Source organism: Mus pahari, chromosome 18 (genome assembly GCF_900095145.1).
Source record: "Mus pahari chromosome 18, PAHARI_EIJ_v1.1, whole genome shotgun sequence".
Taxonomy (NCBI): Eukaryota; Metazoa; Chordata; class Mammalia; order Rodentia; family Muridae; genus Mus; species Mus pahari.
Window position 1 is genome coordinate 34,976,688 of NC_034607.1, and position 18,506 is coordinate 34,995,193.

The following is an 18,506-nucleotide window of genomic DNA, read 5'->3' on the forward strand; positions in this document are numbered from 1 at the left end:
GGTATTGCAGGGTCCTCCGGTAGTACTATGTCCAGTTTTCTGAGGAACCACCAGACTGATTTCCAGAGTGTTTGTACAAGCTAGCAATCCCACCAGTACTGGAGGAGTGTTCCTCTTTCTCCACATCCTCGCCAGCATCTGCTGTCCCCTGAATTTTTGATCTTAGCCATTCTGACTAGTGTGAGGGAAAAAATCAGTGTTGTTTTGATTTGCATTTCCCTGATGATTAGACTAACTAGAGGGTACAGGGACAGTATCCTAATTAACAAAATCAGAAATGAAAAAGGAGACATAACAACAGATCCTGAGGAAATCCAAAACATCATCAGATCCTACTATAAAGGGCTCAGCAAAACTGGAAAACCTGGATAAAATGGACAACTTCCGAGACAGATACCAGGTACCAAAGTTAAATTAGGATCAGATTAATGATCTTAACAGTCCCATTTCCCTTAAGGAAATGGATGCAGTCATTAATAGTCTCCCAACCAAAAAAACGCCCAGGACCAGATGGGTTTAGTGAAGAGTTCTATCAGACCTTCAAAGAAGATCTAATTCCAACACTCCTCAAACTATTCCACAAAATAGAAACAGAAGGTACTCTACCCAAGTCATTCTATGAAGACACAATTACTCTGATACCTAAACCACACAAAGATCCAACAAAGAAAGAGAACTTCAGACCAATTTCCCTTATAACTATCGATGCAAAAATACTCAATAAAATCCTTACAAACTGAATCCAAGAACACATCAAAACGATCATTCATCATGACCAAGTAGACTTCATCCCTGGGATGCAGGGATGGTTTAATATATGGAAATCCATCAATGTAATCCATTATATAAACAAACTCAAAGACAAAAATTACATGATCATCTCGTTAGATGCTGAGAAAGCATTTGACAAAATCTAACACCTCTTCATGATATGAGTATTGGAAAGATCAGAAATTCAAAGACCATACCTAAACATAATAAAAGCAATATACAGCAAACCAGGAGCCAATATTAAAGTAAATGGAGAGAAGCTGGAAGCAATCCCACTAAAATCAGGGTCTAGACAAGGCTGCCCACTTTCTCNCTACCTATTCAATATTGTACTTGAAGTCCTAACCAGAGCAATTCGACAACTAAAGGAGATCAAGGAGATACAAATTGGAAAGGAAGAAGTCAAAATATCAGTATTTCTAGATGATATGATTGTATATATAAGTGACCCTAAAAATTCCACCAGAGAACTCCTAAACCTGATAAACAGCTTCAGTGCAGTAGGTGGATATAAAATTAACTCAAACTAATCAATGGCCTTTCTCTACACAAAGGATAAAAAGGAGGAGAAAGAAATTAGGGAAACAACACCCTTCACAATAGTCACAAAAAAATATAAAATACCTTGGTGTGACTTTAACTAAGGAGATGAAAGATCTGTATGACAAAAACTTCAAGTCTCTAAAGAAAGAAATTGAAGACGATCTCAAAAAGTGTTCATTCCCTTTTATGACTTTGGTTAATTATTTCTCATCTCTAATATATGTATTCCGAATTGCAAATGCCCATTTTCTATCCCAGAAGGAATTAGCTCATGACACATGAAGACTGGCAGAGTTCTAACTGTAGTTTTCCTATCAGAGAGGGCTTTAATAGCAGTCCTATCATAAAGGGCTTCATAGTTACTAGTATAATTTTAGGAATTCTTATAGAATTAGGAATTAAGAAATCATCTGTTTATCTATATAAGCATTATGTGTATATACAAGACTACATCTTCATTGATCTGCAGAAAATCTGCCTAACAGGGTAGGCTAATGCCTATGGAATATATCAGTTTAATTTAGTAGAAACAGGAATGGCGTACCAATAGCAGGAATCAAATTCTGAAAATGTCCTCCCTTCAGCCTTGTCTACAAGGGTTTACTTATCTCAATCCATAGTCCATGATGAAACCATCTCAGGAAGACTGCATTATAATCTTTAGCCTTTCCTAGATGGCTCCAAACAACCCAAGAATGCAAAGGCAGCCTCAGCAACATGTTAGAGTCTGACATCCATCCTTCCATTTCCTCTTTCTTCTCCCTTCTTCCTTCCTTCCTTCCTTCCTTCCTTCCTTCCTTCCTTCCTTCCTTCCTTCCTTCCTTCTTCTTTCCTTCCTTCCCTCTCTTTCCTTTCTCTGTTTTTATGTGTATCTCCCTATCTCTGTCACTTTCACTCTGATACACAGTATTAATGGAAATGTACACATATATGCTCACACATATATCATATCTGTGCTGTGACCACACAGTTCAGTACCTGGCATATACTAATTATTTATTAAGTGAAAAATAGTATACAATTAAAGATATTTTCTACATCACAAAATTTTACCAGAAGAGTAATGAATAGGACAGTTCATGATATCCAAGGAGTACAGTGAAAAGAAATGAACTTTAGGATTTGCAAATCTGTATGTATGTCTAACATTCTACAGAATGCTCTATAATGTTCTATAAAGTACATGTGGTACCTAAAGCATAATCTAAACTAAGGCAGTGTGTGTAGTATCAGTTCCTTCTCTCTGAGATGGCTAAGACAAATGAGTTGGTCAAACAGTTCCTTCAATTCATCTTCTGGTTTTGTGCTTGGTTGGTTCTCTCTCTCTCTCTCTCTCTCTCTCTCTCTCTCTCTCTCTCTCTCTCTCTCTCTCTCTCTCTCTCTCTCTCTCTCTCCCCTCTCTCTCTCTCTCTCTCTCCCCCATCTTATCCAGCCCAGGCTGGCCTGGAACTTGCTCTGCAGCTCTGGTTGACCTTGGATTCTCCCACTTCTTTTGCTCCCATTTCTCAAGTATGAGGATTGCAGACAGGCATGCGCCACAATGCCAAGCTCTTTAATTCACCCAAAGTGATATTCTGTCTGCCTTTGCCTTTAAGTCATTAGGTAAGGATTCACAGCCAGTCAGGATAGGAGCTAGCAATATGGTAAAGAGCAGAGCCAAAGACACACTGTGTTTTTAAAGTTGGTGTTCTAGCTCCAAGTAGATGAGCTCAGCTGGTGCATATCTATAATTCTGCACTGCAGAGATAGAGGTTGGATGATCTGAATTCTAGATCTGTCTGGGCTAGACAGTGAAACCCTGCATGTCTCAAACAATTAAAAAATAAGCACACTGTTTAGCTTCAACTAAGTAAATCTTGAGGGGACGAGGGAAACCACATGAGAGACAGAGAAGGAACAGGAGCCGTTTGGAGCTGGTGGTGGGAGGGAGCCTGTTTACAGGCTGTGGAGCTGGTGAGCCAACATACATCCTGTATCCTTGTAGGCACTGTATGCCTGAGCCATTCTCTTGCTCTGCTAAAATATTTAATTCATTGGAAGTTTCTATTGTCCGATATTATGTATTCTTTTTAATGATGATTGTTGAAAAGGTTCTCTGCATACTTATGTAATCATAACAGGAAGTCTTAGATATGATTTACTTTGGGCAAAATGATAATGTACGACAATCGGAAATATGATTAAATTGAGAAATTACACAGAGTCTTTTTAAGAACCCAGCTGTTGTAGAAAATGAGATATCTATATTTGTTTTTGTGTCGGCTCTGCCATACTGTTTTTTTTTTTTTTTTCTTGTAAAGCACATAATCGTAACGCAGTAAAATGCTTTTGTGAAAACAGGGGAGTTGAATAATCTTCCTGGAATGTCATCAGGCTTTGTCACATCTCTTTCTCTGCGAAGCAAATGAAAACATCTCATGTTGTGAGATGCTGAAGCAGCTGCAGCAAGCACTTTGAGCAGCATAATGGGCCAAGAAGCTGCAGGCTCCAAGGATCCTGTTAGAATGGCTGGGTATGCCAGAAGACCCAGTCAGACCCACCAGTCATAGTGCTGTTAAGGCTTATGTGATGATAACACTGCTGTCTCATACTTGAGCACTGTTTCTTAGGGAGTCACTAACGCTATGAACAAGATAAGTGGATGATGTTAGTGTCCATGCGTCTGTGTGTCTATGCTGTACGCAGAAAGTTGTCCAACTTAACCCTTTGTTGTCAATGATCGACACAAGCATTGAAGGGAGATGATGTGTATTATGTATTTCACTTCTATTGGACACAGGGTCACACTTTAGACCTTGCTCCTCTTGGTAGAGTAAGAGGCTTACGTGTAAATATTAAATGTCTGTGTGAATCGCCCCTGCACAGCAGGAGGTTGCTGTTGGTTGTCCCATCGAGTTGTCTTAGTGTCCTGGGAGATTTCAGATGTCACTGTCTGTTAATGCCAAGTGGATGCAGTTCTAGCATTTTACCATCTGCACCTTCTTCTGTAACATTTGCTTAACACTCAGGCTCAGCCCTTTTATATCTGAATCTTCAAGTCTCCCCCTCTCCCTCTCCCTCTCCCTCTCCCTCTCCCTCTCCCTCTCCCTCTCCCTCTCCCTCTCCCTCTCCCCCCCTCTGTCTCTGTCTCTCCCTCTGTCTCTGTCTCCCTCTCTCCCCCTCTTCCTCCCTACCTCTCTTTTTTTTCTCTCTCTCTGTTAAAGTAATAATCATTGTAGAATATTTTGACTGTAGATAATGTAATAGGTAATGAATACTTAGATGAATTGTACTGTCCATAAACAACTGCTGTTAATATGCTGCTGTCTCTTTCCAATTTCTTTTCTATGTGAGTATGTTTGTTTTTGTTGGCATACATATGTGCGTAGTGCCTAGTACACAGATAGTGTTTTATAAATATGTGATTAGATGAGTAACACACACATACATACATGCATACATACATATGTACTTTATATGTTTATGTTTCTGTTTTACTTTTAACCTATTTTATTTTGTAACTGTCAGTCACATTTATTTTTTAGGATATATATATATATATATATGTATGTGTGTGCGCACACGTGTGCACGCGCTCATGTGAGTGCATGTGGATTCATCTGTGTTTGGAGAGGGGCAGAGGTCATGGCTGGCTGTCTTTACCTTTTCTTTTAGATAGATCCTTACTGAACCTAGAAACCAGCATTTTTCCTAGAGATCTCAACAAGCTGACTGCCTCTGCAGACACTGGGACCACAGGGACTTTTAAGGGCTGTCAGGAGCCAAACTCATTCCTGGATGCTTGCAGGGCAAGCAGTTTACAGCTGAGCCTCTCCTGGGATAAAATGAGGTATTTAGATATGTGTTTGAATGGAGGAACGATTAACTGATCATAATTAACATAACTATTAGCTCACCTAGTTACCCATTTTTAAAGGTGAGAACACAGGAAATCTCTCTCTCTCTCTCTCTCTCTCTCTCTCTCTCTCTCTCTCTCTCTCTCACACACACACACACACACACACACACACACACAAATACACACACACAGTTTTAGCAGCTTTGAAGTATACAAAATATTAACATGAAGTCACCATGTTATTTGATAAGTCTGTAAACCTCACTCCTTCTATGTAACTGTAACTGCCCTTTGACAGGTATCTCTCCTCTCTCCATCTACTGATCTCCATCTCTGCTTACCATCTTTATGTTCTCTGGTTCTGAGTTTGATTCTTTTTATACTCCACAGATAAATAGGATCATAGCATATCTGGTATTTCAATGTTCACCTTATTTCATATCTCAAATTGCAAAAATATGGACACAAATGAAACTATATAACTTGTTCTCTTTAAGTTTCTTAATGACATATTAAATTATCAAAGCATTTCAATAAATAAATACAGTATGTGATGACTTCTGAGTCTTCATAAGTATGTGTGTTTGCATGTGTTACATATGGATATGTTACATATATGTGTTATATGTGTGTTTGGTACATATGTGTGTTACATATATATGTGTTATGTGTGTGAGTATGCATATGTGTGTTACATATATATGTATTACATGTGTATTTGTTACATGTGTATTACATATATGTGTGTTATGTGTATATGTGTGTTATGTATGGATGTGTTAGATATGTGTGTTATGTGTGTTTTGTGTGTAAGTGTACATGTGTTACATATGTATGTATTACATGTGTATTTGTTATGTGTATATTACATATATGTGTGTTATGTATATATGTGTGTTTTACATATGGATATGTTATATGTATGTTATATGTGTATTTGTTACATATGTGTTACACACATGTGTATATGTGTTACATGCACATGTGTTATGTGTGTGTTACATATGTGTTACAGATGTATGTGTTATGTGTGTTATACATGTGTATTATATGTATGTATTTGTGTTTGTATATGTGTGTGTTATGTATGAATTTGTTACATACATATATGTTATGTGTGTGTTTATTACATATGTGTGTTACATATATGTGTGTATGTTTGTGTGTGTGAGATGGGGGGAAGGTTACTGACTGTTTATAGGAAATGAGAGACAATGTCCCCAGTAGTTGTGGCTATTCTGATCTCCAGTTTAAGCAGCCTGCTTTTAAAATTTATTTCATCAAGAACTGCCTCAAGAATCTTCTTTTTTTCTCTTCTAGAATCTTCTGTGACTACACCGGAAACCTGGTCCTGGGAGCAGTACTTGAGAGAAGGGAATGCTGTGGCTGCGCCAGTAGAACTGTTTTCCAAGGTCAGCCTTAAATCTTTTCAAGAAGATTTAAGTTGGAAATTTAATTGAAACCAAGTCATTTGCCTTAATAGTTTACCAACTAGTAAATTTACCACCATGCCTAGCAAATGTCCCATCAAAGCTAATCTGAAATGTTCGGGTTTCAGAGTGCACAGCGGAGCTGGGTTTTCAGTCTGAGACTGTTACCTATCATCTCTGTGACCTCGGGCAAGTCATTTAACCTTTCTGTGCCACAGTTTCCTCGCCTGTAAGATAGGAAAGGTACCCACCTCCCTCCCTCCTTGGATTCTTGAAGAAGTAGATAAGTTGAACGCATAAAGTACATAGAATGTGCTCTGCACATAATTATCACTTTCTTAAGTGTCAGTCTTCAAATCTTCATTTTCCTTACCAAATCTCAATTGTTTATGACCATTTAAGGGTTATGTTGCACAGGTCTATTTTTTTTTTAATTAATCATTTTATTTGTTTACAGTTCAAATGACATCCCCTTCCCAGATACCCCCCCCACACAATTCTCCCATCCTATCCCCCTCTTCTCCCTCCCATTTGCCTCTATGAGGGTGCTCCCCACCCCCTCACCCACTCCTTTCTCACCACTTTAGCATCCCCCTATGCTGAGACCTCAAGCCTCTACAGGACTAAGGACCTCCCCTCCCATTGATGCCAGATAAGGCCATCCTCTGCTACATATGTAGCTGGAGCCATGGATCTCTCCATGTGTACTCTTTGGTTGGTAGTTTAGATCTTGGGAGTTCGGGGGGGGGGCAGAATCCAGTTAGTTAATATTGTTCTTTCTATGGGATTGCAATCATCTTCAAGTCTATTTTGAATGATGAGAGACAGTAGTAGATGAAGGGAATGTTAGAAAAGGTAGTGGAAGCCCCGGATCACAACATTTCCACCAGAACAGACTTGATTGATTGAGAGCTTGGGCACCAGAGCCCTTGTGGTTGTGTACAGAGAATCTCTGTACTCAAAAGTTACACCATTATGTTGTATTTCAACCTGCTGTGAGAGGTGAGCCTTGTGAGTGCTCTATTTCATGGCATCTACTCTGATGCTTCTAGAAGCTGTTGCTGGTGAGAGGACCGGTATTGATAATTGTGGATGTATAAATGGATGGGGAGAAAAGGACCTTAAAGAGGAAGAAAAAGAGTGACCCGGATTCAGAAAGGAGCCTGGCATAACTGTCCTCTGAGAGGCTACACCTAGCAGCTGACAGAAACACATGCAGAGACATATATCCATAGTGCATACCGTATAGGTAGAGCTCAGGAAGTCAGGTGAAAGGGACTCCACAGAAAGACCAACAGAGTCAACCCTTGGGGGCTCCCAGAGACTGGACCACTATCAAAGCATACATGGACTAGACCTATGCCCCTTGCGCATTAAGAGCAGATGTGTAGCTTGGCCCTCCAACAACTAGAGCAGGGACTGTCTCTCACTCCGTTGCCTGCCCGTGGATTCTGTTCCCCTAACTGGTCTACCTTGGTTGGTCTCAGTGGGGGAGGATGAGCCTAGTGTTGTGGTTACTTGAAGCACCAGGCTGGGCTGGCATCCAGGAGGGAGGAATGTCCCCCATCTCAGATGTGAAGGTGAGGGTTAAGGGGGAAGGGTCATGTGTGTGTGTGTGTGTGTGTGGAGCGGGGTGGGAGTTGGGGGCTCTTTACAGGAAGTAAAGTGAATAAATAATTAGTGGAAAAAAAGAGAGAGAGACCCCAATTCCAAAGTCCTGGCACTTGTCAGTGAACAAATAGAAACTTTTTTTTTCTAGAAAAAAAAGGAGGCTTCCATAATAAAATAATGTAAAGGCTGAATCACAGAAACTGAAAGCATTTAGCACAGAGGTTTTAAACAAGCCTACTTCTCAGAGGGAGAACACAGACGAGCTAATACTCCAGAGATCTACCAAACCAGAATCCTAGGGAGTGGGGCAGGGAAAGGCAATCAAGAAGCCTTCTGTGCATTCTCTGTGTAGCTCTGAGGTCTGCTGCCTTGGGAGGTTTAAGGAATACTTAGATCCTGCTTACCACTCAAGATCTTACTACCTTTTATTTTTATTTATTTTTTATTTTTTTTGCTGTTGCTTGATCGAGATTTAGGGTGTTTATTCCATCAAAATTATGTGAGCCAATAACATCATCATGCATCCTAGGAATTAGACCAGTGCTGTATCCTCAGATCAGGGGCCCAGAGCTAGGCTATAGTTGTTAGGTATCTGGTCATCCGTATCCAGCTAAGAAGTTTGCAAAGCAAGATGAATTCAGGCTAAAAGGGAACCAAGTATCAGATTCTCCGTCCCTTCCCTGTGTTTCTTCAGCCCAGACCGAGAATTTATTACTATCATTAGGGTTTATTCAGGGAGAGTCTTTAAAGTCCATAGGCCATTTTGAGACATGCTTGCAGAGGAAAGCTTTTTCCTCCAGGTTTCTCCTCTGGCTTTGGTGTTAATGAAAAAGACACCCAGGGGAAAATGGAAGACTTTGCTCCTGAAGCAAATCAGGGCAGCGGTGTTGGGAATCAAGCTTTGGGCTGTCGGGCATGAAGCTTTGGTCCCTTGGGTTTTAGGGACAGGAGGTAGTGGTACCAGAAGTGGTATCGAAAAGAAAGCACTGACTGAGGGGAAGGACGTCAGTTCCCTGTGGAGGGAGGTGTTGAGTGGCAGGTGAAGGAAGCTGGGTGGTCAGCAAGGAAACTTCGTCACAGTCCTCTGGCTGATGAGATGATCGTGAAATATGGCTGAACTTTAACATATGTCAACTCTGAAAACAGCAGCAAAGCATTAGCGTATAGCAGAAAGGTCCACCGGACATGCGGGCTGCTTTTATCTTTACCTCAAATCTGACAGGAAGTCACTCAAGCTTAGGCTCTGAGTGTGCCCGATGATGGTGTAGAGAGCTCGAATCACTGATGGGTTAACAGTGTTTCTCAGATTCTTATTGTTTAGTTGGGAAAGAAGAAATACCCCAAAATGTGTTAGTAGGCATTGATGTATTTATGAGTTTATCTCTCTGTGTGTAAAACAGTAATAATTAAGGAAAAGAGGCCATGAATTTGAGAGAGAGGGTAAAGGAAGACAAGGGAGGAGTTGGAGAGAGGAGAGGAATGATAGAAACGATATTTTTGATCATTTTTGGAAACGATACAAAACTTGGATAAAAGAAAAAATTTGGATGAGAAAAGAGAGAGGGGAGGAGGGAGGGGGAGGTAGGGAGGGTGGGAGAGAGGGACAAAGGAGAGAGGGAGAGAGAGTAAAAGAGAGAAGGGGAGAGAGGGAGAGAGAGAGAGAGAGAGAGAGAGAGGGGGGGAACAGCAACAAAGTGAGGCAGTACATTCCTAACTCACAGACCATGTAAGTGATGAGAAGACGCTCTGCAGCAGACTCCAGGGCTTGCCTAACCCTGAGAGAGGGAAGAATTAAGCTACTGATTTTGCCTGGGACTCTCAGTAACTGCAGATGCCTGTGCTGTGGATCTGATGTGGATCTGACATCACCCGAGTGAGCATGGCGCTGGCGTTTTAAGATTAATCAACAAGCTTGTAATTGAAAGTTTCAGTGCCATCAAAAAGACAGAAGGTTCATGTCAGCCTTCCAAGAGGGAGGCGAACTCAATTTTATATTGACACTCATCTGTTAATCTTCCTTTCAGTGTGCAAATATTATAATAATGTTGTTCATGCCAGCCACTGTGATGAGGTCCTTCGGCCTCTGAGTGTTAAAAATAGAACAAAGTAGTTTGCATTTCTTGCCTGGATAACTATTCTAAGGACATTAAAGAAGCAGTTCACTGCTAATGTGGCTTCTAACCTAATAGTCAAGTTCTAGAAGATGTACAAAAGCTACATAGAGACTTACACACACACACACACACACACACACATGCATGCACACACGCATGCACGCACGCACGCACGCACACACACACGCACGCACGCACACACACACACCCGCATGCACGCGCACGCACACAAACACACACATGCACACACGCATGCACACACGCATGCACGCACGCGCACACACACACACACGCACGCACGCACACACACATGCACACACGCATGCATGCACACACACACATGCACACACGCATACACACACACACACACCCGCATGCACACGCACACACATAAACACACGCATGCACACACACACACACACTTCAACCCTGAAAATCAGATACATATTCAACCACGAAAATGCATGTACGTTATTGTAAAGGGAAGTGTGCCTATTTTCTTTGTACACACATTTCCCACACATCCACCTGTCTAATTTCAATGCCTTTTAGCAAAAGACCAAGTTGATTGTTTCGTATTTTACAATCTATTTTGCCATCTGTGTTAAAGCGTAATCAAGAACACAAACACCTGCTGTTGAGAGCAGGTTTAAAGACACTTTCCGTTTCTTCCTGTTAAGTTGTGAGAGCTCTCTCCTCATTTTATTTGAAAACTGAAATACTGTTTTCCTTTCTTTGTTAAGGTTGGTATTGAAACTGTTTCTTCCTGTCCTTCCCACCATCCCCCTTCCCCGTGCATCCCCCTTCCTTCCTCACACATTCTTTTCCTCATTGTTCCCTGCCTCCAGCTCTCCTTATCTGTCTGGAACTGAAGCCTCCACAGCTGGCCACATCTTCTGGGTGTGTCACACTGTTCCCGAACTGGCTGCTGCTTGACTGTCCAGTCTTTATCCACATTTGTTTCTGCTTCCCTGGAAAGACTGCACCCTGCTCCCAAAGCCTCTGTCTTTCAGGGAGTCTTCTTACTCTGGCTTTTCCACATAGAGTTACAGAGAGCCACCCTGGCCAGCTTGTTAAGGTGGGAGTAATGACTTGGGGTCGTCGGCGCATCCTCACTGTTCTGTGGAAGTAACTCAGAGATAAGACGCAGGCACCTGCTGTCCACCTTTCTCCTACAACAGAAAACCATATCCTGCCTGCTCATGGAAGGACCTATGACCCCGAACATCAAGTCTCTCAACACTCAACATTCCTGTCACCAGCTTAGAGGCAGCTCTGCTCTTTATCCTATGCAATCTTACCAACCAGGGTTGGGTTGCTAGGAAAACAGACAAAATAAGGAATTAGGCATCTTCAAGGGAGGTACACTTCTGTGTTTTTTAAAAAACAATTTGGTGTTTTAGAACAAAACAAAACTCATTATTAGAATAGTTAAGAAACATCTTAAACTTCCTTATTTATTTTGATAGTCTAGTAATAGAGGTTTATCTTGGTTCCATGTAGCTAAGATGCAGTATCAGATCCTTTTACTGCTGTGACAAATTGGGACACACTTAGTCATCTGAAACACGGGTTTACTCTCTGACAGTTTGAAAGGTCAGCGGTCTGAAGCGTGTGGAAGATTTTCCTTCCTTATGCTGCACTGGGGGTTGGGGGGGGGTCTCTTCCTACCTTGGTAGCTCACAGGCCACCCACACCCATTGGCTTGCAAGCCAGAACACGCTAATCTCTGCTTTGGGTGGTGTCCTATCTCCTTCTCTGGTGTTCCTGCCTCACTCTGATAAGGAGCCGGTGATGACACTGGCTCACCCTAATAAAGGAGGATACCCTTCTCATCTCGGGATGCTGCAGGTAGGCATGTCTGCTCAATCCTGTCAGCCATGCCGAGGACATAGCTTCTCCATCAGACCCTGCACAGAATTCTGGGGCCATTGTCCTGTCTGCTGCAGTTTCGAGCCTCTCCAGTGCCGCCCCTAGGCTGTACGTGCTCCTGGCTTGAGCACTCACCGGGATGGTCCTGACCTTTGTAACCCCTGCTAATGAGAGAACAAATGGTATAACATCCTCAGCGCAGGAATATGAGTGTGCCCTCTCGATTTTTGGCACTCCCTGCTGACCCTGCCCATCCTTTGCTGTTTATACTGTGTGGTTTCCGCTCTTTCTATTCTGGCTTTAATTCCTTCTTTCACACTTTCTTTGTACTTCGTTCTCTCCACACTCAACCACATTCCCAATCTGTGATGTTCTTTTTAACACACCCAGAATAGTCAATGTTGCAGTGGGGGACCACTGATTTCCCCTTTACTTCCGTGTTCATGTTCTGTGGGTCAAAACTGAACCCCTTCTGCAGAAGAGGGCCTGGGTCTCTTTACCTGATGTACCCACACAACTTTTGTGACTCACACAGCACAGCTAACAGTTGCTCCACTTTCTCCCTCTGGCTCCACACATTTGTCCTGAGAACCTTCAGAGTCCTGGGTTTCTCATGGGCCATTCTCTCACTGGGGTCCTCAGCCCCCTGGTGAGCTCATTATCATCTCTCACACACAACACACAGCTTCTCCCTGGAGGTTCATTTTTTCACCTCAGGAACCGCACATTGCTGGATAAAGACCATGAAGCCTTGCATGTTGCTGGCATGGCAAATCCATGGGCTCAGGCAGGCAGACATTGCCTGGCCTAAGTTTTCCTTCTAGATCTGTCATGATCAGGGTGCTACTTGCTACTTGATCCTGAGAAGGTAGCTCTTAGTTCTGAGACTTCTTCCATGGTTTCTACAAGAAACCATTAATTTGTTTATGAATAGGGTTCCCCAGACCTTTCCTGCATACACACTGTGTTACTCAGAGCATTTTGTGGCCGTCCTGTAATGGAAAGGGTCTTGTTGCCCACCAGCTATCTCCCCTCCACCCCCCGCCCCGAGCTCTGGCTCATCATTCACTCTACACTCTGTCTTCCATTTTTTTCTGCTCTTCTGGCCCTTCTCCCGATTCTGGTCTATGTTTAAGAACAGATGTCTCCTGAATTCCACGCATCCAGCTTTTTGAAATTTCAGATCTCTTGTTTTTATTTCTTGAATTTGTAAATCTCTTTGACCCCAAACTTAGTACTATGGTCTATAATTAACTCATACTGTTGGCAGAAACCACCTGCAGAAATGACCCCAGGATTCCAGGGCAAAACAGGTATCGGAGCCTCCTTGGTTAATTCCCTCCTGAAGACATCAGTTGCTCTTGGCCATGGGGTTTTACTTGTGTCAGCAACTCCTTGACCCACCTTTCTTATGTTCCGTTCCTCTCCTCTCCCACGATCTCATATCCAAGTTGACTCTGCACAGCTCCTGGAGGCAGTCTGTCTGTCTTCCCTGTGTGCATCCCACAGGCTGTAGTGAAGTCTCCACTTCCCTAGGTTCCTCCTGCCACCTCCTAGGCCACTTCTCCAGAGATCTCACATGGCTGGTCACCTCTCATCCCTCTGAAGCATGGTGAAAATCTCTCCTTTCTCCCTGTGTCTGCTAGCTTGCCTGCGGGGACTCAGAAGTCCTGCCTATTCCTTCCACCCAGCAATTGGCCCATGACTTCTTTACTGATAGATCAAGAGCCAACTGGGGAACAGGATCTTAGCATCAGAACCACCTCTACATATGTGTGTGTATGCCTGTGTGCGCTCTTGTGTATGTACATATAGTATGTGTGTGAGAGTGCATATGTGTACTCTTGCTTATGTGCGTGTATTATGTGTGTCTGTGTGTACACATGTACACCTCTGTGTACTCTTACATATGTACATATGTACATCGTGCAAGTGTACATATGTACACATCCCCTGGTATGTGTGTGTGTGTGTGTATGCTCCTGCTTATGCACACCTGGAGGTTCTCCTGGTATATGTGTGTGTGTCTGTGTGTGCCTGTGTGCACTCTTGCATATGTTCACGTGGAGGGCCCTCTGGGGTATATGTGTGTGTGTGTGTGTGTTCACACACTCACTCTTGCTTATATGTATGTAGTATGTGTATGCGTGTCTGTGTGTGCACACACACGCCCATGTGTATTCCTGCTTATGTGCACATGGAGGCTCCCCTGGTGTGTGTGTGTTTGTGTGTGTGTGTGTTCTTGCTTATGTGTGTGTGTGTGTGTGTGTGTGTGTGTAGGCTAGAATGTGGTATCGGGTTGCAGAGGATATCATTGGGTGTCTTCCTCATTACTGTCTACAAGTTATTTAAGACAAAAACTTTCACAGAATCTGGAGTTCCCCTATTCAGTTAGACTGGCTGTCCAGCAAGCCCTGGGGATCTGCTTGTTAACTCTGTCCCAGCTCTGGGGTTTTAGGCCTGTGGTACTTTGCTAATGGAGATATCTCTAGGGTCCTAATTTTGAAGATATTTTATTTGTTTTGCTAAGGATTTTCGTCTCTCTCTCTCTCTCTCTCTCTCTCTCTCTCTCTCTCTCTCTCTCTCTCTCGGCATCTCCCTTATTCTCTTTCTCCCTCTCTCCCTCCCTCTGTTTCTCCCTCCCTCCCCTCTCTCCCTTCTTTGCTTCTTTTTCTTTTTCTTTTTCGTGCTACTTACCAAGCCCCTCTGGCTCCCCTTCAGTCACTTCATGGAGATGGCTCCGTGATGTACCTCTTTGACCTTTCACCTTTAGCTGGAAACACAGTGGCCTAATTCTCTGGGAAAATCTTTTGAGGCTTTTGGCAGGGTCTGACACAGGCTTCATTCACCTTGTTAAGTGTGAGGATTTCCTAGTCTTCCTTTAGCTCTGAGCCCCTTCTTCTCAACCTCTTAGTGTTGGTGTCTCCTGGTGCTCTGAACCTGCTTCATTCACGCTGTTCCTGGGGACCCATCTGCCTAGACCCCCGCCAGCTGGTCAGGCCTCACCTCCGGCTGAAGCCTCTTTTCTGGCTGGTCTGTTCATTAAGGATGCTCTCTGGTCCTCAACTCTGATCTGTGCCTGCCCTGAGTCTTCCCTTCCTCACTCTGCTAGCACCTTCTTGCTGACACCTGGACACTCCCGCGTGCTCTCTCCCCTCACTAGTTCCCTCTCCTATCTTTATACCTGGCCACATGTGGGTTTTCTTCATGTTGAGAATAGAACTTGTTCCTCTTTACTTGATGCCCTTCTTTTGTACGCCAGGCAGAAACATACCATGTTCCTTCCTATTCTACCTTCCATTCTTCCCTATCTGCCCTCCATACTACTTACTATCTCCCTCTTCTTCTCATGCTGTCACTCAGAAAAGTTGTTATAATATAACATGATTCTAGAAATCAATACTTTTTTGTCAGTAAATTTCCATTCTTCTCTGGGACAATGGGTTACATTCATTTAGGAGTCCCAGTGAGCAGGGTACCTTCTGGCTCACCCCTGTTTGTTCACACTCCTGCTTTTCAGTCTTCACCCTTGAATGAATGAAGAATGAATAGAGCAGAATGGATAGCCCCTATCAGACAGAATTTGACATCTTTACTGGGTACTAATTATATTTTTAAAATCTAATTTTACAAAATAGCTACATTTGTGCAATGGAACCTGAAAATGTATGTGTGTGTATGTGTGTGTGTATGTGTGTGTGTGTGTGTGTTGTTTAAAATAAAGTCTAAGTATGTATTTAGTTCTGTAGAAGTCTGAGTTTATAGTTACTTCTGTAGGTGTAGAATGATGTTCTTGTTAAAGTTCCCAAAACTACTTGAGACTCTGAGAACTTTCCTGTCTAAAATGGTTCCGTGTGATGTCAAACTTTTGCGTTTTGAACATTCTGCCCAACAATACGATAGTTCATCTAAACACCACCAGACTGTTAATAAAGATCCTTCTTGGGCATCATATTAAATATCATAAGCCACATGGTGACCATGCCTTGCTCCCTTAAGAGTCATACAAAGTGCTGAGAACCACCCGATCTTCAAGATGATACCTGGGAGAAATCAGCATCTCAGCTCATCCTTCTGTTTGGCCATAGCATTTGCTCCTTTGCCTGTTTTTAAATGTTTGTTCTGTATCTATTTTCTAGGTCCTAGTTTTAAGATGAATGTACAGATGGTTACCAGTTTTCCCCCAAAGGAAAGAATTGATATTGTTCTATGCATTGTATTCAGTTGTTTCATTGATATTTAAATCAAATGGAACAGGTTTAAAAATAGAGTGCTTTTCTATAGTATAACATCTTCAGGCTGATCAATTGCAAAGGACCTAAACCTCAGAGAGATCTCCAACTAACATCCATTTCTCATAATCTCCACAGCCTTTGGTTTTGGTGCAAACTCAAGGAGATGCCCCGATGACATCTCATGACTCGGTTACTTTTCTATACCTATACCTAGAATTTCCTTCTTTGAAATTGTAAGAGTCAACATCACAAGGTTGAAATAGCTGATGTGAGTGACCCACCCAGCCACTCACCCAGGGCTTCACTTTTGTTCCTAGAAGAGGCTCAAAGCTCCTGCAACAGTGTCTTAGCTACACCACTAGCTGGAAGCTGAGTGTCAAGCTCTCCTTCAGAAGAAGGAAAATTCAGCCGAAAAAAAAAGAGCAGCATTTGGAATCAAGGGCAGATACTCTGCCCTGTGGCTGGAGGAAATGTATATTAGCAATACCCCTTGCCCTCCCCCTGCCTAAGGACAGGTGAGTGAACTTGTGGGACAGATGTGATTTATTGTTTTAGGCACCAGAGATGCTTGGAATCCATTTGAGGAGTGATGAATTCATCACAGAAGTTATTCAAAATATTCTCTGGGCGCAGGCCTTGGTATGTGCTGTCAGGATTCCTTTCCTTTGTTGAGCTCAGATAGCTTGGAGCCAGCTGGATGTTACGTGTTCCGAAATGTGTTTGTTCATCTGTTTCTGAGACTACAGTTCATTCATTAGTTAGGATACATATTTAAATGTTGGTTGTATATACAAACTTCTGTGGAAATGAGGGTCCGCACCTGAGATTTTAGCAGGATGCATCCTCAGAAGGCCATTCAGAATTGTATTAACTCATTAAATTATACCGTAGTTGATTCCCAAATTCCATGTTGTTTATTAAGGAACACCTCTTGGTATATTCTTGGTGGCAACTTGAGATTAGGAGTTCAGAATTTATCTTTGGGAAGTGGTTGAAATAACAGAGAGAGCCTCTTATATACAAGCTTAAGACGATGCAATCAATTGGCCACCTTAACTGAATGAGGCTCAGGAGCCAGCAGTGATATGTTACATAAGTCACCATCCACTACTTGTCTTAGCAGGAGCTGGCAAAGATGACATCACTTTGAGAGAGCAGAAGTCAGAGCCACCCAGCAACTGTGAAGTCTCGGTTCATTTTAATTTTCATTTTTATTTCCCAGATATATCTTATAGCCCCTAAATAGAGCAATGACATCCTCTTCAAGGGCACCCATGTGGCTCTTATCTGTTCTGTATGTGTGTCTGTGTCATAGACCTTTGGATATCTAATAAATGATATTGGTGATTTTTTTTTTTTGTGAAATACTTATAGTCATGTAAATATCTTGGTGGATTCCTGGAGTCCCTGAAGACATCAAGGCTGCTGTGGTCATGTTACCTCAGAAACAACTGTACAAGGGGTAGTCTGAACAATAGTAGAAGTCATTTTGTGCATGAGGATTTTCTCTGTGTGTACTGTGTATAGGGTTTTGTTTTGTTTTGTTTTGTTTTGTTTTTTAGATCTTCATTTTCTTTGTGATTAAACAGGAGAAAAAAATCAAACAAAAAATTAGGGGAATCTGTCTATACCTGTAAGGCTAAATACAAACCAAGACTTGACTCAAAACAAAATAATACACAGGCTTTTCAGATTCTAACTAATATATAATAATATTAGAAATGTGAGATTTAAAAATTCTCTTAAGTCCTGGGCAGGGAAGCTGATTTCTGGCACTCTGGATCCAGCACCTCTGTAAGCTTAGGTAAAAAACATAAAACTTGCTGAAGAAGAGTCAGGAAGCTGTGATGAACACATCCCAGTCTTTTGGTACCTTGCAGCAAGCACACCTTTTCAACACTAATTCATTCTGAGACTTTCAGAAGAACACTGATGTAGGTACGAGAAGGGTTAGAATCGGAGAATAGCCACAATACTGTGTGTGTGTGTGTGTGTGTGTGTGTGTGTGTGTGTGTGTGAGCTATTCAGGGTCTTTGACAGCTTCAGTAGGTAAAATACACACTCTACAAAAAGAACAAATTGCCACAATAGG

At 42.3% G+C, this 18,506-nt stretch overlaps 1 protein-coding gene across 1 annotated transcript in view; it reads left to right on the forward strand.

Annotated features, from left to right (window-relative positions):
• Positions 1 to 18,506, forward strand: part of L3mbtl4 (L3MBTL histone methyl-lysine binding protein 4) — a 424,085-nt gene that overhangs the window by 93,744 nt on the left and 311,835 nt on the right. Inside the window, exon 4 of the mRNA XM_021218018.2 lies at positions 6,473 to 6,564. Within this exon, the coding sequence (XP_021073677.1) occupies positions 6,473 to 6,564 (92 nt within the window). The remainder of the gene's footprint in view (positions 1 to 6,472; positions 6,565 to 18,506) is intronic.